The following is a 23,232-nucleotide window of genomic DNA, read 5'->3' as shown; positions in this document are numbered from 1 at the left end:
TTAATATAGCACTGGAAGTGCTAGAATAGCAATACACATAGAATGTTGTGTGAACACAGTCACTGGGCCCCCATGCCCTGAATCTCCCCTTCCCAACTTGCGACCTAAGGTTACATGGTTTTTAACAAGACACATTATCTGCTTGCAGCCCCAGGGCCCAGAATTTCCTCTGCATCAAGCCCTTTGTCACTTTGGACTGCATCATGGGATGGAGGTGGAGTAACTGGATGTTGCAGCATGGCAGAGGGCATGCTGGGATGGGTGGGCACTGTTACAGCACCAGGAACTCACACTCAGGGCACTATGTGGTGAAGGCAAGAGAGCTGAAGCAACCGAGTACGAAATAATGTGAGCTTTTGAATTTTTTTTTTTAGGGTCCTGAATCCTTGCCTTTTCGTGCATTATTGTCTCTGTGTGATACTGATGCGGCAGAAATATAGAATTTTTTGAAGACCTCAGTGATTACATTGATATTCATTAAAAATATTGATGAACTAAATGCTTTCCATGAACCATGTGACATTCATACTTAAATGCCACTGGAGCCCAATCAATTTATTCAGCAAAAATATATTGACTGCATAGTCATCTCCTCCAATTTAAATAAATAAAAGAGAAGCTTTGGATTAGTATTGCTAGATTTTTGTCCCCCCTCTTTCCCTAGCTATATTGTATTACAGTACTAAGGTACTTTGTGGCCTTCAGTTTTCTCACCTGACAGCAAAAATAAATTGGACCAACAGGTCCTGATGTCCAACATACAGCTCCCAGAACCTATTAGAAACTGCCTGTCCCCAGATGAGCTCTCCAGCGACATTAATTAACTAGAAAATACGAACTATGTATTACGGCAGTAGGACTTAACCACCTTGGCTACTGCTCCTTCTATGTGACTGACTGCCTGCTAAGTGCTGTATTAACAGTCTTGGATCGCTGAGCAATTTATTTTTAATATAATTAATTATATAAATGTGAGCTCTTCAAGTTAACGTTCATTAAAATTTTATCAAGATCAAAAGAAAACAGATACAAGTCAAGCTACACACCCTACCCTCAAGCTTGACTCATACCGGGTTCTCATGTGGTAATCCTAAACTTTCTCCAAGTCACTTTAATCATAAATTTAAAAATTCTTGGGTTCCACACACATGTGGGAATTCTGATCATGTGACCTTTTTTGAAATTCTGTGCAATTCTTTCCTGTTGTAAAATTCTATTATTTGGCTAAAACAGTAACATAAGAGTAGGTCTCTTCTGAACTTACACTGAAATAATCAGGTATATGTTTACATTTGAATTGTTTTGGAGATTTCTTCTGTTTCTTCTTTTTTAAACAGGAATTTACTGACTGACAATGGCAGAAAAAATCTTAGAGAAGTTAGATATCCTGGATAATCATGCAAAGATAATCTTGACCCAGAGAGAAAAGGTTTGTATAGTAAAAGCTAAAATTCAATTTAATCATAAAAATTAACATTTCAAATATGAAAGTTATTTTTACTTTTTAGTTAATGATGCATTCATATGAAAGTATAAACTAATTTATAAAAAAATAATTACATTAGTGGAGGCATCTACCTAAGTGGATGCTATGAAGAATTTATATGCATGATCACTCCTACATAGCCACCGTGTAAGGTTATGATATGTACCTAAACTGCTTAAGAAGGAAAAAATCCTAAACAGCTAAATATTAAATGTGACTGCTCCTGTAGTTCTTACTACTATATTAAACATATAAAAAGTTATCCAGTTGATTTATTAAAAAGAAAAAAAAATTGGTGTAGTTACCAAATTAGGAATAATTAAAATTCGTAGAAATTAATCAAAGAAAAATTTAAAAAGCAATACCTCATAAAAGTTAATACAACAGTATTAATAAAGAACACAGTCCTCAAAACCATGTTTTTGGCATATATAAGCAATTTAATTTGAGGTGTATGTGTTAGTCACCTAGTGCTGCTGTAACAAAAATACCACAAGTGGATGGCTTTAACAAAGAGAAGTTTATTTTCTCATAGTCCAGTAGCTAAAAGTCCAAATTCAGGGCGCCGGCTCCAGGAGAAGTCTTTCTCTCTCTGTGGGCTCTGGAGGAAGGTTCTTATGATGCATCAGTCTTCCTTGGCCAAAGGATGCACTCTGCTCCCAGCACTGCTTTCTTGATGGTATGAGCTCCCCAATCTGTGCTTGCTTCCCTTTCCTTTTATCTCTTGTAAGATAAAAAATTGGTGTAGGCCACATCCTAGGGAAACTCCCTTTATATTGGATTAGGGATGTGACCTAGTAAGGGTGTTACAATCCCAGCCTAATCTTCTTTAACATAAAATTACAATCACAAAATGGAGACAATCACAGAATACTGGAAATCATGGCCTAACCAAGTTGATAAACACATTTTTGGGGGAACATAATTCAATCCATGACAGTGTACAAAGACTTGCAAAATAACCATGTGAATAAATGAGGTATATATAAGGAACAATGGAGTCTGGGAAATCAAGAAAAGTATCACACAGAAGAACTGTTAGGCGAATGAACTTTTTTTGAACCTGAAAATTAAAATGTTGATGCTTGAATAATAATTTGATTTTCTTTTCTTTCATAATTGTCTCCTTTCATTCAGAAAATAAACCAAAGGAATATTGGTAAATGGAATAAATTCATTCTATTATAGCTAGAAATTTTGAAAATTTTGAAGTAGCAAACCAGGGGCAATGTATAAAAGAAACCATATTAAACTCAGATAGCCCAAAGTTCATCTATTTTCTTTCAATTTTTTTTGTTTAAAATGAAATGTAATGTACTTTAGGAAACATAAAGAGACAAATATATTTAATTCATCATGAAATTCATTTCTATATACATTTTTAAGTTAGGATTATTCATAATAAAGCTTACCTTTTATGGAAAACCTGGTGGCGTAGTTGGTTAAGTACTATGGCTGCTAACCAAGAGGTCGGCAGTTTGAATCCGCCAGGCGCTCTTTGGAAACTCTGTGGAGCAGTTCTACTCTGTCCTATAGGGTCGCTATGAGTCGGAATCAACTTGACAGTAGTGGGTTTGGTTTTGGTTTGATTTTTACTGCATGTTTCCTTTGTGCAAAGCATTTTTCATGCAGTTTTTCATTTTGTGTTACAATTCAGAGTTTACATGTTACTGACAGAACAGTCTCTGGAAATTCTTCTAAAAGTTTACATAATCATCTTTCAAACCTTTCCTTATTTTAAATCATAAAATTAAAACATATATTCAGAAACAAGTCAAACAATATAGAGAGTTGCATAAAGACAAATTAATTAATAGTCTTTGGCCTCTTCCCTCCAATCCTTTCCCCTGAGGCAAACAAATGTTAGCAGCTGGAGGTTATCCATTCACATATTCTTTTGTACTTTTATAAAGATATACATATATGAAGGTAGATTTTTTTTGATTTCCATTTCTTAATGACAAAAAAAGGAGATAACAGATAACATGTAAGACACTTGGCTAATTACTTCTTTATCTTTTTTAAACTTTCTGTTTTGAAATAGTTAAAGACTCACAGGAACTTGCAAAAATGGTACAGAATCCCCTGTACCCTTCACCGAGCTTCTCCCAATGTGACAACTTACATAGTTGTAGTAAATATCAAAACACTGGTACGTTAACGTAAAGTAGACTATAGACCTTATTCAGTCTTCATCATTTTTCTTTAACTTGCATTCATTTGTGTGTTTGTGTGTAGTTCTATGCAATTTTATCCCATGAATAGATTCATGTAGCCACCACTGCAATCAGGATACAGCACTGTTTTATCACCACAAAAGAACTCACTCATGTTATCTCTTTGTATTCCCCCCACACCTCCATCCCATTCCCCTGTCACTGTCCCCTGGCAACCACTGAACTGTTTTCCATTTCTACAGTTTTACAATTTTGAGAAAGGTATGTAAGTGGAATCATTCAATATGTTAACTTTTGAGTTTGACTTTTTCCACTAAGCATAATGCGTTTTGGGTCCGTCCAGGCTTTTGCATGAATCAATACTTTATTCCTTTTACTTCTGAGTGGTATTCCATTATATGGATGTACAGGGTTTCAATCACTCACCCATTGAAAGACATTTGGGTTGTTTTCAGCATTTTGCTATTAAAAATGAAATTGCAATGAACACTCATTTATAGGTTTTTGTGTGAACATAACTTTTCATTTCTGTGGGATAAATGTCTAAGAGTGTGATTGCAAACGCTAGTTACTTTTTATGCTGATAAACATACTGAAGCATATTTTTCATCTCTACAGATTTTTTTTTTTTTAAGTTTTCCATTTCTCTCTTCATTACATTTTCCTTTATCCATGGGCTTATTTATAATATTTGTTTAACAGCTGCCTTAATGTCCTTGTATCAACTAGTTCTATTATTTAGGTCATTTCTGTTTCTGTTTCTATTTTTTCTCCATATTATAAGTTGTATTTTCCTGATTTTTTGCATGGCTGGTAATTTTTGGTTGACTGATGGGATTTTACATTGTTTGGTGTGAGATTTTGTTGTGTTCCTTAAGGAGCTTTGGACTTTGTACTGGAATGCATTTAAGCTACTTTGAAGCAATTGGATCCTTCTGAGGCTTTCTGTTAAGCTTTATTAGGGTGGGTCCAAAGAAGCCTCTAGCCTGACTACTTAAGGTGATTTCCTTCAGAGTACTCTCCCCAATGCCTTATGATTTATGAGGTCTCTCCATTCTGGTTGGAGCAGGGCTTTGAACCAATTCATTATGGTTCAAACCTCTGAGGAGAATTTGCATTTCCACTCCAGATATACTGAATCAGAATCTATATTTTAACAAGACCTGAATCACCTGCAGATCTTGTTGGACTGAACCAGTTTGAATCCCTGAGTTGGAGTAAAAGGGAACTGTTTATCTCCAGCCCTGTGTGAGTCCCAGGAATTTTTCAGCCTACTGCTTTCCATGGTTTCTTTCCCAGGCTCTTAAGAGTTTCACTCCAAGCTGTGTAGATCATTACCCATTCAAATACTCAAGGGGGTCCCACTTCCAATCTCTGGAGTTCTTTCTGTGAGGCTGCCTCCTTTGAAGTACTTTGCCCTATAAGTTCTAGCTGCCTTATCCTCCCTGAACTCTGGTTTCTGTCTCTTGAACACAGTAAGACCAAGACCCAAATCCATTTGGGTCCCCCCCACTTCTGAATTTTAGCTTTAAGAGGGAACCATAGATAGAAAAAAAGGGGCTGCAGTCACACAACTATGGCCTAAAAAGCTGATGCTCAGGGCCTCCAATTTCAAGTCTGTAGTAATCTTCCATTATAGCCATCCTCATAAATTCTCTGTGTGCATATAATAAAGTGAGATTAATTTTTGTCCTTTCCAGTCAGGATTTTACCTAGATGTAAAATACTCTATTTTTTTTTTTTCACCATGTTATACTTCTGCTTTGTTGCAGATAAACTGGCTTCAGAGTGGAAGAAGGAAAAAACCTTTGATCAGTCCCCTGACATTTGATTTTCAGTCGGAATTTGAACAGCCTATTGCTAAATCTACACTTAAGACAGTATCAAGAATCACAGAAAACAAATCATATAACATTAAAAAACAAGAAAGGTAACCATCATAACTGCCTCAAACTTTTAATTTGGAGTTTTTAAGCATTACTGGATATTTGTTTTAGATGCAATCTATATTAAATGTAACCTTTGTCAAATAAAGGTACATTTCATAATGGTTTTGAGTTAAAATGATTGGATTAGAATTCTGAGTACATGTAGTTTGTAACATATTTATTATAATACTTCACCAATACAGATGGTAATTACAATTCTGAATTTTTTAAAAAGGCTTTTCATGAGGTCTACTCTATTGCCCCAAATTAATATCAAGCTTTATTACAAACTTTAACTGATATAGTTTAAGAAAACTGTCTGCCTGGAAAATTAAGTAATGTATTTTCTCTGTATACTTATAAGGGATAGCCTGAATACATCACATTTGGTCTTTTACTGTCATTGTGCATGTGTATGTGTATGCTATATAATTTTCCCAGGCGTCAGAAATATAGAGAACTCAACCAAAAGAAGCACTAAGATGTAGAGTCAATGCAATTTCAGATCAATCGGACTTTGGTGGTAGTAGCTATTCTTATTTATTCTGTAGCTAATAATATCATTTTCCTTGTAAGCATTCAGATTGTGGCACAAAACACAGCTTACTCAGGCTTTTCTTATTTATGATTTACCAGGATATCAGAATTTGTTTCCATTGTGGGGTCAGATGTTAAGAAAAAGTGGTTTGTCTCTAGCACAAATAAGTATTAATGGTTTGCATAATTTAGTTTTATCACAAGCTTTACTACTTTGTTTTTTATTTAGATAGATACAGCAATAACTCTACTTCAAAATCATTTAGAGAGCTATTCATATTAAAGTGGAAGTTTAAAATAATACCCAGGAAAAATTGCATTAAATGAAAGTTGGGAATGTTGTCGTTGTTGTTAGGTGCCGTCGAGTCGGTTCCAATTCATAGCGACCCTACGCGCAGCAGAACAGAACACTGCCTGGTCCTGCACCATCTTCACAATTGTTGCTATGCTTGAGCCCATTGTTACACTGGGAAGGGGAAAATATATATATACCCTTATGGAACAGTATAATATAGGTTTAGTAACCCATTAGATGCATTTAAAGGCAATATATTATATGTTTTATTGGTAGTATTTTTCAGGATGGTGCTGTTATTACCCCTTAAGACTACTTCCTAAATAGTTAATAAAGGCACCATTGAACCTGTGTTAGTCACAGTATAACCCATCAACAGCTGAGTAACGTTCTTTACATACAATGTAAGTCTGGTTGACGGTAAAGTTTGAGGCCAGAGGCAAAGTCAGAGTCTAAACTGTAAAACCAAAGAGTTGTGTGTCTCCAAAGAAAAAGTAAATTTGAATTGTCTAGCATTCAGAGGGCCAACATCAGCAAAAAAAAAAAAAAGAAAAGAAAAGAAAAAATACTTGGAAAGTTCAAGAATTTAAACAAGAATCAGGGTATAACCTAGGCCAAAGGAAATAAAATTTGGTTGAAGAAATCTGGAAAAAGGTCTGGGACGTGTAGATAAGTCCAAGCAGTAGCATATCTAGCCTATGATTTTTGCATCTAGGATGACTCCTGTCTACCATCTACCTGTCTTTGGGTAGCTGTTTTGTACTATTCTTCAAAGTAAAACGAAGTTCTTTAGGTACTGGTGATTTCAACTAAAAGGGTTCCTGGTAATACTCATAGTTTTAACATATATTGTTTAATTTTTCTATGAAACAGAACTATGTATAATCACAAAATATGTATTAATTCCCTGCCATAGTTAAAAAGAAGAAGCCCCCGGTGCAGTGGTGTCACTAAGATTAGTGTCACTCAGTGCCATAACTCACGGTGTCAGCCCTCCCACGGCCTCCCTTCCATCCCAGACCATACAGAATCCTTAGTGCACCCACTCCTCACTTACTGACATTGTTAGGTTCCAAAGACCAGGTCATTATATGAAAATTGACATTATGCAAAAATGGAGGATGACCACATCAGATTACAAAATGGAGGATGACTACATCATTACATAACTGCCAAACCACTGAGAATCATGGTCTACCCAAGTTGACACATAACCTTAACTATCAAAGCCAGCATTACTCTTGCCTTCCACCTTGGCATTCATTACTGCCAGGCATACATCATTAATGCACAAAACAGTCAAGTAGTAGATTTTTTACTATTGTCATAAACGCAAAATATCATAACAAGATAATTGATAAGTGAGGAGCAGGTATAATTTTTTTGTACTAATGTTACTCTTAAATTGTTAATTCCCATATATCACTCCTTCTTTTCCTTTAATTACTACTTCATTTTCAAAAAAGTTATTAATACAGGTTCACAAATACTAATTACCACAATATTGTAGCTAAAACGCCAGAAAACTTGACAAAATCAGAGACTATAAAAACACCAGCAACAAAAACAACAGTGCGTGCTTGTAGAGCATGCAGATGAAACCATGTGATTTGAAGTGTCACTATGACTGGGTAATAATGACAGCGCTGACCAGAGAGCATTAGAAGGTTCAAAAAGTGAATTAACATAGAGTTTTAGCCCTGTAGGTATACGGATACATGTAAGCTGGGCTTATGAAAAATGCTTTTGTTCTTATAACTAACTACAGGGATATTTTCATAAAAAGTAATAAATTTCTGCTGAAACACTGCATGAAAATTTATAAACAGTAATTTTGGTGTCATCCCCTCTGACAGTGTCAGCTGGTGCCCCCCCCCCACCCCATACCTCTCTAGTGACACCACTGCCCTGGTGGCACAATAGTGAAGCACTTGGCTGCTACCTGAAATGTTGGCAGTTCAAACCCATCAGCAGCTTCATGGGAGAAAACACTTGGTGATCTGCTTCTGTAAAAATTGCAGCCTAGAAAGCCCTTTGGGGCAGTTCAGCTCTGTCACACAAAGTCACTATGAGTTGGCACACAACAACAACATATTTAAAAAGACAGTATCCCAATTAATTTATGAAAAAATGAAGAATAAAACGTGTTGTAATTACTGTTTAATTCTCTGAACCTATTAAACATAGCTATTCTACTGATCCCCTATATGTCTGTTTCTATTGTCTATTGTTGTCCTTGGTTTGGGGGCACATAATCATATCTCCTCACATGGCTGATATTGAGGACTGAGCATTGCATTTGAAAAAAATCTAGATATAATTTGAAGCTGTAGATGATATTTTCTTCTCCAGAGAGAATTTATGCCAGTTTTGGCAAGTAGCTAGGCTAGGGGAAGCAGCAATTGTAGATCGGGTTGAGATGATTCAAAACTGGACTTCTGTTCCTTTGAGGGCTTATCTATTTAGGTTCAGCTTTAACTTCTATGGTGTAACCACCTGGGGTTCCAAAACAAGGTCTGAAAGGTTTACTAAGACTTTTCCTCTTTGATGAGAACTGAATATCAATTTTGTTTCTACAGCCCCATAAATCTGTCAAAAGTGCAACACAGCTTTTTGGCCTCTCTGCAGTTGGTTTTGGAATCGACAAAAATGCAGCCCCGAATACCAGACTAAATTTCTTGAGTTTTCCTTTTCTCAAGTTCTTGGCCCTTCCATTCCTTAGATATCTTCAAACAAATGTTTTTAATATTTTGTCCAGCTTTTGTAGCTGTTCTTAGAAAGATAGTCTAAACCACCTAGCCTTCTGTTTCCAGAAGTGGAATCTAAATTACTGTTTAACATAATAATAGATTTTACTCATACTTAAAAAAATTTCATTCTGGAACAACTCTTCATTGTTTCTAGGGCCCTTAATTAAGTTTGAATCAAATATCCTTCCAGATAATTTCAGTTTATCTTTGTTAACAATAGCTCTGCTATCATAATATACTACTATAATTTTCATTTATTGATTTTATTCTACAAATAGTTATTGAGTGCCTGCTGTATTCTGGAGCTGTAACAAATTCAAAAAAAAAAAAAAACCCACTGCTGTCAAACCGATTCTAACTCATAGAGACCTCATGGGGTATGCAAGGCTGTAAATCTGTATAGAAGAAGCAGACTGCCACATCTTTCTCCCTGGGAGCTGCTGGTGGTTTTGAACCACTGATCTTTTGGTTAGCAGTTGATCACTTTAACCACTGCACAGCGGTGAAATATATCTCTGCCATTAAAGTTCAATGGATTATTCAGATAAGTGAATAGGCAAACACCAGTTGTTCCAGAGACCACCAGAGAGCAATTCCTAATGTGGGATCAGCAAAAGTCACCCGAGGAGCCAAAAGCACATCAGTGTTGCTAGACTTGGACAGAGTATGAAGTAGAGGCTGGAGAGTGAGTGGTAAGAAATGACGCTAAAGCAGTAAGTAGAGGCTAGGTAACAAAAGGCCTAATAAGCCAATTAAAGAGCTCTGAGCAATCTCCTACAGTAGTGATGAGCCATTAAAGAGGAGTACGCACTCAGATTTGCATTTTAGAAATATGAAGTAGTAAAACCAAACCCACTCCTGTCGAGTTGATTCCAACTCATAGTGACCCTATAGGACAGAATAGAACTGCCCCATAGAGTTTCCAAGGAGCGCCTTGCAGATTTGAACTGCCGACCTGTTGGTTAGCAGCCGTAGCACTTAACCACTACACTACTAGGGTTTCTGAAGTAGTAAAGGAGGTAGTTAAAAATTACGAGGGCTCCTCTGCAACCCTGGCCCTTTGCTACAGCTCATAGTATGTCCATAACCTGTCTCCTCCAGGAAGCACCCCATCTTGCAGTTGGACCTTTTGTATCCACACCAGAAAGATTGCTTTTAAAACAGAGCATAGGGCAGAAAGTTTCTGTCCTGGAATCAGAAATGATCTGTTGGTTACATTGTATACATTAAATTCCTCTAAATCTTGAGATGCAGCTCCTGGTCTTATAAATTATGTTACTTATAACTTAAGTCAGAATACCAACCTATGCTAGTGCTCAAAAAACTCACTCCTACACCGAGCCGAGACACCAGATCTCATTCACGTAGTTCTCAGCATAGCCTAAGCCTTGCATCATATCAGCCACCACCTGGACTATAGACTTTCAGGTAACTTCACGCTTCTCTCATTTTTGACCTCTAGCTTCTTCTATTCAAAGTGTAGTCTTCCATCCAGAGGCCTTCTTGCTATTCAAAGTGTAGTCTTCCATCCAGAGGCATTGGTATCACCTGGGAGCATGTTGGAAATGCAGGATCTCTAGTGCCATACCAGATATCTGACTCAGAAGCTGCATTTAACCAGATTCCCCAGGTGGTTCAATGGTAGAATTCTCGCCTTCTATGCAGGAGACCCAGGTTTGAGACCTGGCCAATGCACTTCATGTGCGGCCACCACCTATCTGCCTGGAGGCTCATGTGTTGCTGTGATGTTAAACAAGTTTCAGCGAGCTTTCAAACTAAGATGGACTAAGGAGAATAGGCCTGATGATCTACTTGTGAGAATCCAATGTAGTTGACAACAGTCTAATCCACAACAATCATGGGAATGGCTCAGGACTTGGCAGTGTTTCTTTCATTCATATGGCTCTAGCCCAGTGGCTCTCTAGCCTGAAGATGCAACAGAATTACCCAGACAATTTGTTAAAACAGATTACTGGGTTCCATTCCCAGAATTTCTGACCTAGTAGATCTGGGCTGGAGCCTGAGAATTTGCATTTCTAACAAGTTTCCAGGTTGCTGACGATGTTGCTGGTCCAGAGGCCACCCTTTGAGAACCACTGCTCTAGCTTAGCAGAAACTCTGTTGGCGTAGTGGTTAAGAGCTACGGCTGCTAAACAAAAGGTCAGCGGTTCGAATCCACCAGGTGCTCCTGTGGAGCAGTTCTACTGTATCCTGTAGGGTCGCTATGAGTCAGAATTGACTCGATGGGAGTGGCTTTTTTTCTCTAGCTTATGTCTCACTCTCATTATGCATCTCTTCCAATGTTTTCTTGGCCTGATGAATACCATGATAACTTCATCCTGGTGCTGTGATCACCTAATTGGTGGAACACATCCAGGTTTAGGAGCCCTGGTGGCACAGTTGTTAAGTGTTTGGTTGCTAACCAAAAAGTTGGTGGTTTGAACACACCAGCTGCTCCAAGGGAGAAAGATGTGGCAGTCTGCTTTTGTAAAGATTACAGCCTTAGAAACACTATGGGGCAGTTCTACTCTGTCCAGTAGTGTCTCTCTGAGTCAGAATCAACTCGTCGGCAATGGGTTTGTGCTTTTCGGACCCAGGTTTATTTGTAGCTGAGCTTTGCTTTCAATGAGAGTAGTAGCTTTTAACCCAGCTAGCATCACCTGGGGAGCTTTAAAGTAATTGGATTCTAATTTAATCAGTTTGAAGTGGGCCCCAAGCATCAGTAGTTTAATAAGACCCCCCAGATGATTCTTATGTAAAGTTAGTGTCTACACTAAGACCTGTTAAAAGAGTATTCCTTTTAGAAATATTTTTGTAAGACAAGGATAAATTTATATATGTATAATATAATTAAATATGAATGAAGAATATGGTCACACTCTCAGCATATAGTAAAACCAAAAAACCAAACCCAGTGCTGTCGAGTCGATTCTGACTCATAGCGACCTTAACAGGACAGAGTAGAACTGCCCCATAGCATTTCCAAGGAGCACCTGGCGGATTTGAACTGCCAACCCTTTGGTTAGCAGCCGTAGCACTTAACCACTACGCCACCAGGGTTTCCCAGCTGAATTCCTTCTTCCTCACTCTAGTTCAATATACATCATATAGTCTGTGTGGCATTAGTATAGCATGGATACTAAAGGGGTGGGATTTATACAGCAGTTGCCTAGCTTTGATTCCTACCAGCTCTGTGACCTTTTACAAATTATATAACCTCTCAGTGCCTCAGTTGCCTCATCTTTACAATGTGGATAATAATATCTATCCATAGAGTTGTTGTGAGAATTAACTGGCTAATACATGTGAACAGTTTACAATACTCCTAGCATGTAGTTGTTGTTGTTTAGCTGCTGTCGAGTCAACCTGCGACTCATGGTGACCCTGTGCGTTACAGAGCAGAGCTGCTCTACTGGATTTTCTAGGCTTTAATCTTTATGGACGCAGATCACCAGGACTTTTCTTCTGCAGAGATGTTAGATGGGTTCAAACCACCAACCTTTCAGTTAGCAGTCGATTACAAACTGCTTGCACCACCTAAGCTCTCTCAGCATGTATAGGCACTCAAACCAAACAACAACCAAAAAAACAAAAAAAACCCACAGAAGGAATATAAGCTTTATTTTTTCAATATACAGTCACATATTCTAATTATTAGAAATATGGTAATAATGAGATATACTTAAGCCAGGTTTTTATATAAGGCAAGCATTTCTAAAATCTGAGGTAAAGTGACTTATAATGAATGGGTAAGTGTGGTGGGGTGGGAGCAGGAAGGGCTGAGAAGACGAAGACATTTATATAAGTAGAAACAGATTCCTGCCTCTCTTGCTACAACTCACACAATTCCTCAGTGACATGTGGGCAGGCTTCTTTAAGTCCCCATCGTAATTCTGGATCAGTCACGGTCTTCTCTCCGGCAACAAGCTGCTGGGGAACTTCACTCTTGGGTTGAACACTCCTCTGCAGCTGGAGAGACTGTCACTTAACTGCTTACCAAAAAAACCAAACCAGTTGCCATTGAGTCAGTTCATGGTGACCCTACAGGACAGAGTAGAAGTGCCCCATAGGGTTTCCAAGGAGCAGCTGGTAGATTCAAACTGCTTACCTTTTGGTTAGCAGCCGAGCTCTTAACCACTGAGCCACTAGGGCTCCACTTACTGCTTTTACCCAGAGAAACATGAGACTCTGCAGCAGGTCTTCTCTACTGTGGCTGCTCATCAGAATCTTGACAGGTTTGAAAAAAAATATCCAGGGCCTCGCCCTAGAGATAGTGATTTAACTAGTGGGGAAGAGCCTGGACAGAGACTTTTTTTTTCAACAGGCCCCAGATGGCTAATCTATAGCGAGAGGTCTAAAAAATCATTGCCAGAGGCCTTTCCATCCCCCACTCTCTCTGTTAGGAGACCCTAGAGTGACAGCGTATTTGCTACTGGTCTACTGCCAAGGTCCTTAAGTGGGTGCTTAAGTTCCTTTCCCTAAACTCAACCAGCCAGAAAATTCACTCTGTTCTCATGTGGAGACATGTGAGGGTGGAGAGAGGTTGGAGAGAGGGAGAGAGCACCAGAGGGGCATTCACTGAAGTTCCTCCACTCAGAAACATGGCAATTGGGAGAAGAGTTTCTCTTTGGCAGTGAGAATTTAGAATAAATCTGACGGGAAACAGTTGGAGAGAAATGACAATCACATTTACCTTTTTCTTGTGTCGTCATGGCTACATTGAGAACAGCCTGTGCAGGACAAGAGTGATAGCAGGGAGAGCAGATGGAAGGAGGCTAGAGAAGGAGAGTAGTTCAGATGAGAGATGAAGGGGTCTTGGACTAGGGTGGAAGGAAGGAGGAAAGAAGTGGTTCAATTTGGGATTTCAAAGAAAGGCCCAGTGAGATTTGCTGAGGGATTGGAGTGGGGAATGAGAGATACAGGGACCCACAATGACCATAAAGTTTTTGGCCTAAGCCTATGACTGAGTGGGGATCAGGAAGCTTGGGTGAGGAACTGATTGGGAAAGGAATGGAGTGAAGAATTTGGTTTTGAATATGTTAAGTCTGAGATGTCTATAGTACATCTGGAAACCCTGGTGGTGCAGTGGTTATGAGATATAGCTGCTAACAAAAAGGCCGGCACTTCGAATCCACCAGGTGCTCCTTGGAAACTCTATGGGGCAGTTTTACTTGTCCTATAGGGTCACTATGAGTTGAAATTGGCTCGGCGGCAATGGGTTTGGTTGTTGTCGTTAGGTGCCATCAAGCTGGTTCCGACAGTCATAGTACAACAGAACAAAACACTGCCCAGTCCTGCACCATCCATTTCATTGAGGGTCTTCCTCTCTTTTGCTGACCCTCTACTTTACCATAGGTCATGTAGGCAGTTGGATATACAAATCTGGAGCTCAGAGAAGAAATTGAGACCTGAACTATAAATCTAGGCGACATTAGCCTTTAGGTAATATTTAAAGGTGTGGGACTGAATGGTATCAACTAAGGGTGAGTATCTGAGGTTTCAGGACTGAGTCATGGGTTGCTCGGTACGTTATTGTTAGTTGCCATCAAGTTGACTCCAATTCATGGAGACCTTCTGTATAACAGAACAAAGTATTGCCCAGTCCTGTGCCATCTTCATGATTATTGGTATGTTTGAGCCCGTTGTTGCAGTTATCGTATCAATCCATCTCATTGTGGGTTTCCCTCGTTTTCACTGAACCTCTGCTTTACCAACATTGTGTCCTCTCAGAGGGATGAAATATTATTAATTATATAATACTATTAACTTTCTTATATACCATCAATAGCCAATTAAAAAATTTTATGTAGAAAAATTTCCATTTGTAATAAATAAATGCTGTGATCCTATCTGACATACTATTCTGGTGTCTGCACTGTCCCTAACTCACTGGTTCACCACCATTTTGCCTCGGGTATGGCAATAAAAAAATCAAATTAAATTAAAATTAAAATAATTTTTATTTTCCCAATATCTCATTTAACTAATTTCCAGCATTTTTGGGTTTTTTTTTTTTTTTTCTGAAAGTGTTAATTAGCTTATGAATGATGGTTTCCTGGAGCGCTCTCAATTCTATCACAAAAATAGATGGTCTCCTGACCCCACATACTTTAAATAATCATGACTAATATTTTCAGCGCTTGCTCAGCCAGTCCTAATCTTTTACACTTTGTGCTATAATAATATTAATATAACAGCATCAAAATCTATATAACTGAGACTTCACCATAGTTCTCCAAACATAGTTTGGGGATTAGTTTTGTAAATTATCAAGTTATTTTAATTTAGACTAATTTTTATTTCTTCCAGGTATGTCTCCTTCAAAAGTAAGCCTGAACATAAAAAGAGTCATTTTGAAAAGTCCAATTTAAGACCACACTTTGTTTCAACACAAGCAAAAATACAAGAAAATAAATCAATAGGTAATTCTTTGTGTAATACAATATTTACTTCAGCTTTGAGAGTGATTTATTAATTGGGGTTTAATTATTAATGTGTGTCTTAAAAGTTATTGAGAATTTGATGGCCCTGTTAAAGGCATTTGCATGAAAGTATATGAGTTATAAGTCCCATGTAAAAGATTTCACAATGACCTACAAAGAAGAATTTACTAAGAGGAAGAGCTGTTAAGTACCAGAATGGGCAGTTATAGAGAATTCACAAAATGGGAATATATTTTTTATTTGCATAAAGTTGTTTTCTTCTAGAAAGAAAATCTTTGAGTTCCTTTTCAGCTCAATTCTAAGAATTTTCTTGTTATTGTTAAAAACAAATCCAGAAGAGACAACTTGCATAATTCTTAATAAAAATTTACTTATCTTACAGGCTTAGAAAATTTAGGAATCTGTGAGCTGGGAATTAGCATTGCAGATTGTCAAGGAATTTGACTGTTTTTAATTGTCTTTGTTTTTTCTCTTCCTCTGACATTATCAGATACACCATTCAATTATATCAGCCTCACCAGCCTTCTTGACTGAGGCTCCTTGACTCCACATTGCCCCATATTGCTTAATTTTTCTGTTAGTCTTCATAGGCAAAAGTCTTGGAGATTTGTTTACACATGCTATCTCTCCTTCCTCACTTTCATTGAAACTTCAACCGACTCTAATCTGGTTTCTGCCCCTACCATTTTACTGAAACTACACAGATCAAGATGACCAATATTGTCCATGTTGCTAAATCCAAAGGAATTTTTTGTTTTGTTTTCATTTTCTTTCACCTCTCAGCAATAGTAAGTTGATGGCTGCCTTCTTAAAATTCTCCTCTTTAGGCTTTTGGGGCCCATATCTCCTGCTTTCCTCCCTTTAATTTCTTTGTCTTGCCTAATCGTCCTGGCTAGAACCTCCAGTATAATGTTGACTAGAAGTGATAAGAGTGGACATTCTTGTCTTGTTCCTGATCTTAGGGGGAAAGCATACAATCTTTCACCATTAAGTATGACGTTAGCTGTGATTTTTTTTGTAGATGACCTTTATTGGGTTGAGGACGTTCCCTTCTATTCCTACTTTATTGACTGTTTTTATCATGAAAGGGTGTTGAATTTTACCAAATGCTCTTTCTGTGTTTGTTGAGATGATTGTGTGATTTTTGTTTTTTATGTTATTGCCATGATGTATTACATTCATTGATTTTTGGATGCTGAATCAACCTTGCATTCCTGAGATAAGTCCCACAGATCATAGTGTATAATTCTTATAAGTTGCTAGATTTTGTTTGCTAGTACTTTGTTGAGGGTTTTTGTGCCCATATTCATAAGAGATGTAGTAGTTTTCTTTTCTTATGAAGTCTTCATCTGGTTTGGGTTATCAAGGAAATACTGGCCTCATAAAATCAGCTGGTAAGTATACCCTCCTCTTTTATTTTTTGGAAGAGTTTGTGAAGAATGAGTATTAATTCTTTAAATGTTTGGTAGAATTCACCAGAGAAGCCATGTGGGCCTGGGCTTTTCTTGTGGATAGTTTTTGATTAATATTTAAATTTCTTCACTTGTTGCGGGTCTATTGAGATGGTCTAATTCTTCTTGAATAAGTTTCAATAGTTGGTGTCTTTCTAGGAATTGTTCACTTCATCTAAATTATCTAATTTGTTGGTATATGTCTTAGTTATCTAGTGCTACTATAACAGAAATACTACAAGTGGATGGCTTTAACAAAATGAAGTTTGTTCTCTCACAGTCTAGGAGACCAGAAGTCCATATTCAGGGCACCAGCTGCAGGGAAAGGCTTTCCTTCTGCGTTGGCTCTGTGGGAAAGCCCTTGTCATCAATCTTCCCCTGGTCTAGGAGCTTCGCAGCACAGGGACCCCAGGTCCAAAGGATGTGTTCTGTTCCCAGTGCTTCTTTCTTGGTGGTATGAGGTCCCTGTCCTCTCTGCTCAGTTCTCTCTTTTATATCTCAAAAGGTATTGACTCAAGACACAACCTAGTCCTGTAGATTGAGTCCTGCCTCGTTATCATCATAGACTTTAGGATTTACAACATACAGGATAATCATATCAGATCACAAAATGGTATACAACCACACAGTACTGGGAATCATGGCCTAGACAAGTTGATACACATTTTGGGGGGACACAATTCAATCAATAAAAGTGTACAATGTTCATAGTCTTCCTTTATAATCCTTATTTCGGTAGGGTCAGATTTCTGATTTGTACTTTCTGATTTTAGTAAATTGAGTTTTCTCTTTTTTTCTAGGTATGTCAATTTTGTGGATTTTTTTCAAAGAACCAACTTTCTTTTGGCTAACTTTTGCATACTATATCTATTTCCATCATTTTATTATCAACTCTCTATAACATTAAAATCTAGATTTATCTCTCATAAACATCATATGGTTGTTGTTCCTGTTAGGTGCCATCGAGTTGGTTCCTACTCAAAGCAACCCTTTGTACAACAGATTGAAACACTGCCTGGTCCTGCACCATCCTCACAATCCTTATTATGCTTGAGCCCATTTTTGCAGCCACTGTCTCAATCCATCTCGTTGAGGGTCTTCCTCTTTTTTGCTGACCCTCTACTCTACTAAGCATGATGTCCTTTTCTATGGAGTGATCCCTCCTGACAACATGTCCAAATTATGTGAGACATAGTCTCGCCATCCTTGCTTCTAAGGAGCATTCTGGTTGTACTTCTTCCAAGACAGATTTGTTCCATTCTTCTGGAAGTCCATGGTATATTCAGTATTCTTCACCAACACTGCAATTCAAAGAAGTCAGTTCTTCTTTGGTCTTCCTTATTCATTGTCCAGCTTTCCCATGCATATGAGGCTATTGAAAACACCATGTCTCGGGTCAGGCATTTTTTTTTTTTTTTTGCTTTTCAACACTTTAAAGAGGTCCTTTGCAGCAAATTTGCCCAATGCAATGCGTCTTTTGATTTCCTGACTGCTGCTTCCATGGGTGTTGATTGTGGATCCAAGTAAAATGAAATCCTTGACAACTTCAATCTTTTCTCTGTTTATCATGATGTTGCTTAGTGGTCCAGTTGTGAGGATTTTTGTTTACTTTTTTTTTTATGTTGAGGTCTAATCCATACTGAATGCTGTGGTCTTTGATCTTCATCAGTAAGAGCTTCAAGTCCTCTTCACATTCAGCAAGCAAGGTTGTGTCATCTGCATAAGGCAGGTCTTTAATGAGTCTTCCTGCAATCCTGCTGCCCCTTTCTTTTTCATATAGTCCAGCTTCTCCGACTATTTTCTCAGCATACAGATTGAATCAGTATGGTGAAAGGATACAACCCTGACACACACCTTTCCTGACTTTAAACCATGCAATATCCCCTTGTTCTGTCTGAACAACTGCCTTTTGAACTATGTACAGGTTCCTCATGAACACAATTAAGCTGTCAGGAATTCCCATTCTTCGCAATGTTATCCATAATTTGTTATGATCCACACAGTTGAATGCCTTTGCATAGTTAGTAAAACACAAGTATATGTTTAGATTTTTAAAGTCCAATCTGATGATATTTGTCTTTGAAATGGAGCATTTATGCCATTTACACTTTAATGCAATTAGTGATATCTTTGTACTGAAATCTTCCACCTTATTTTGTTGTCTATATTGGTAATGGGAACCCTGGTGATGTAGTGGTTAAGTGCTACGGCTGTTAACCAAAAGGTCAGCATTTCGAATCCACCAGGCCCTCCTTGGAAACTCTATGGGGCAGTTCTACTCTGTCATATAGGGTGGCTATGAGTCAGAATTGACTCAACAGCAATGGGTTTGGTTTTTTTGGTTTACATTGGGAATGCATGTTTGATGCTTCTGTTTCTCTTCTCTCCTGCCTTCTTTAGGATTAATTTTCTTATTTCACTTTTTTCCTTTATTAATCTGGAAATTATATACTCTGTTTCTATTATTTAAATTACTAACCTATGTGTTATACTATGTATCCTATCAAAATTTAATATTAACCTCATCCTGGACAATAAAGGATCTTTAGAACTTTAAAATTATTTTTTACTCCTTTTATGTTATTAGTGTTCTGCATTTTCCTATGTATATTATACTATACATTAGTATTTTAATACTGTATCATTCAAACAAACATTATTTTTTTTAATAATTTGTATTGTGCTTTAAGTTGAAAGTTTACAAATCAAGTCAGTCTCTCACACAAAAACCCATATATATACCTTGCTACACACTCCCAATTACTCTCCCCCTAATGAGACAGCCCGCTCTCTCCCTCCACTCTCTCTTTTCGTGTCCATTTCACCAGCTTCTAACCCCCTCCACCCTCTCATCTCCCCTCCAGGCAGGAGATGCCAACACAGTCTCAAGTGTCCGCCTCATCCAAGAAGCTCATTCCTCACCAGCATTCCTCTCCACCACACTGTCCAGTCCCATCCATGTCTGAAGAGTTGGCTTCGGGAATGGTTCCTGTCCTGGGCCAACAGAAGGTCTGAGGGCCATGACACCAGCGTCCTTCTAGTCTCAGACCATTAAGTCTGGTATTTTTATGAGAATTTGGGGTCTGGATCCCACTGCTCTCCTGCTCCCTCTGGGGTTCTCTGTTGTGTTCCCTGTCAGGGCAGTCATCGGTTGTAGCCAGGCAACATCTAGTTCTTCTGGTCTCAGGATGATGTAGTCTCTGGTTCATGTGGCTCTTTCTGTCTCTTGGGCTCGTAATCGCCTTGCATCCTTGGTATTCTTCATTCGTCTTTGATCCAGGTGGGTTGAGCCATCTTAGATGGCTTCTTGCTAGCGTTTAAGACCCCAGATGCCACTCTTCAAAGTGGGATGCAGAATGTTTTCTTAACAGATTTTATTATTCCAATTGACTTAGATGTCCCCTGAAACCATGGTCCCCAGACCCCTGCCCCTGCTACACTGGCCTTTGAAGCATTCAGTTTATTCAGGAAACTTCTTTGCTTTTGGTTTAGTCCAATTGTGCTGACCACCCCTGTATTGTGTCCTGTCTTTCCCTATGCCTAAAGTAGTTCTTATCTACTATCTAATTAGTGAATGCCCCTCTCCCACCCTCCCTCCCTCCCCCCTCTCGTAACCACAAAAGAATGTTTTCTTCTGCATTTAAACTATTTCTTGAGTTCTTATAACAGTGGTCTTATATAATATTTGTCCTTTTGCAACTGACTAATTTCACTCAGCATAATGCCTTCAGGTTCCTCCATGTTATGAAATGTTTCATAGATTCCTCACTGTTCTTTATCGATGCATAGTATTCCATTGTGTGAATATACCATAATTTATTTATCCACTGATCCGTTGATGGGCACTTTTGTTGCTTCCATCTTTTTGCTATTGTAAACAGTGCTGCAATAAACATGGGTGTGCATATATCTGTTCGTGTAAAGGCTCTCATTTCTCTAGGATATATTCCAAGGAGTGGGATTGCTGGATCTTATGGTAGTTCTATTTCTAGCTTTTTAAGGAAGTGCCAAATCAATTTCCAAAGTGGTTGTACCATTTGACATTCCCACCAGCAGTGTAGAAGTGTTCCAATCTCTCCACAGCCTCTCCAACATTTATTATTTTGTGTTTTTTGGATTAATGCCAGCCTTGTTGGAGTGAGATGAAATCTCATTGTAGTTTTGATCTGCATTTCTCTAATGTCTAATGATTGTGCACATTTCCTCATATATCTGTTAGCTACCTGAATGTCTTCTTTAGTGAACTGTCTATTCATATCTTTTGCCCATTTTTTAATTGGGTTGTCTTTTTGCAGTTGAGTTTTACCAGTATCATGTAGATTTTAGAGATCAGGCGCTGATCCGAAATGTCATAGCTAAAAACTTTTTCCCAGTCTATAGGTAGTCTTTTTACTCTTTTGGTGAAGTCTTTGGATGAGCATAGGTGTTTGATTTTTAGGAGCTCCCAGTTATCTAGTTTTCTTCTACATTCTTTGTAATGTTTTATGTACTGTTTGTGCCATGTATTAGGACTCCGAACGTTGTCCCTATTTTTTCTTCCATGATCTTTATCGTTTCAGATTTTATATTTAGGTCTTTGATCCATTTTGAGTTAGTTTTTGTGCATGGAGTAAGGTATGGGTCTTGTTTCATTTTTTTTGCAGATGGATATCCGGTTATGCCAGCACCATTTTTTAAAAAGACTGTCTTTTCCCTATTTAACTGTTTTGGGGCCTTTGTCAAATATCAACTGCTCATGTGTGGATGGATTTATGTCTGGATTCTCAATTCTGTTCCATTGGTCTATGTATCTGTTGTTGTACCGGTACCAGGCTGTTTTGACTACTGTGGTGGTAGAATAGGTTCTAAAATCAGGTAACGTAAGGCCTCCCACTTTATACATCTTTTTCAGTAATGCCTTATTTTTCTGGGGCCTCTTTCCCTTCCATATGAAATTGGTGATTTGTTTCTCCATCCCATTAAAGAATGTCCTTCTGATTTGGATTGGAATTGCATTAAATGTATAGATTGCTTTTGGTAGGATAGACATTTTTATAATGGTAAGTCTTCCTATCCACGAGCAAGGTATGTTCTTCCACTTATGTAAGTCTCTTTTGGTTTCTTACAGATGTGTACTGTAGTTTTCTTTGTGTAAGTCTTTTACATCTCTGGTGAGATTTATTCCTAAGTATTTTGTCTTCTTGGGGGCTACTGTAAATGGCATTGATTTGGTGATTACTTCTTTGATGTTCTTTTTGCTGGTGTAGAGGAATCCGACTGATTTTTTTATGTTTATCTTGTATCCCAATAGTCTGCTGAACTCTTCTATTAGTTTCAGCAGTTTTCTGGAGGATTCCTTAGGGTTTTCTGTATATAAAATCATGTCATCTGCACATAGAGATACTTTTACTTCTTCCTTGCCAATCTGGATGCCCTTTATTTCTTTATCTAGCCTCATTGCTCTGACTAGGACTCCCAGCACAATGTTGAAGAAGAGTGGTGATAAAGGGCATCCTTGTCTGGTTTCCGATCTCAGTGTGAATGCTTTCAGGCTCTCTCCATTTAGGGTGATGTTGGCTGTTGGCTTTGTATAAATGCCCTTCATTATGTTGAGGAATTTTCCTTCAATTCCTATTTTGCTGAGAGTTTTTATCATGAATGAGTGTTGAAATTTGTCAAATGCCTTTCTGCATCAGTTGATAAAATCATGTGATTGTTTTGTTTTATTTATGTGGTGGATTACATTAATTGTTTTTCTAATGTTGAACCATCCCTGCATACCTGGTATGAATCCCACTTGGTCATGTTGAATTACTTTTTGATATGTTGTTGAATTCTATTGGCTAGAATTTTGTTGAGAATTTTTGCATCTATGTTCATGAGGGATAAACCAAAAAAAAAAAAAAAAAACCAAACCCAATGCCGTCGAGTCAATTCCGACTCGTAGCGACCCTATAGGACAGAGGAGAACTGCCCCATAGAGTTTCCAAGGAGCGCCTGGCAGATTCGAACTGCCGACCCTTTGGTTAGCAGCCGTAGCACTTAACCACTATGCCACCAGGGTTTCCTCATGAGGGATATAGGTCTATAATTTTCTTTTCTTATGGTGTCTTTACCTGGTTTTGGTATCAGGGATATGGTGGCTTCATAGAATGAGTTTGGTAGTATTCTGTCCATGTCTATGCT

General features: G+C 38.1%; 1 protein-coding gene across 1 annotated transcript in view; it reads left to right on the top strand.

Moving 5' to 3' along the window:
• Window positions 1-1,354: 1,354 nt before the first annotated feature.
• The window catches only part of C3H1orf141 (chromosome 3 C1orf141 homolog), a 70,682-nt gene continuing 48,804 nt past the window's right edge, over window positions 1,355-23,232 (top strand). Inside the window, exons 1-3 of the mRNA XM_049875547.1 lie at window positions 1,355-1,429; window positions 5,436-5,593; window positions 15,483-15,595. Of these exons, the coding sequence (XP_049731504.1) occupies window positions 1,355-1,429; window positions 5,436-5,593; window positions 15,483-15,595 (346 nt within the window). The remainder of the gene's footprint in view (window positions 1,430-5,435; window positions 5,594-15,482; window positions 15,596-23,232) is intronic.

Source organism: Elephas maximus, chromosome 3 (genome assembly GCF_024166365.1).
Source record: "Elephas maximus indicus isolate mEleMax1 chromosome 3, mEleMax1 primary haplotype, whole genome shotgun sequence".
NCBI lineage: Eukaryota > Metazoa > Chordata > Mammalia > Proboscidea > Elephantidae > Elephas > Elephas maximus.
The sequence above is the reverse complement of the archived record's forward strand: the minus strand, read 5'-3'. Positions and strand labels throughout refer to the sequence as shown.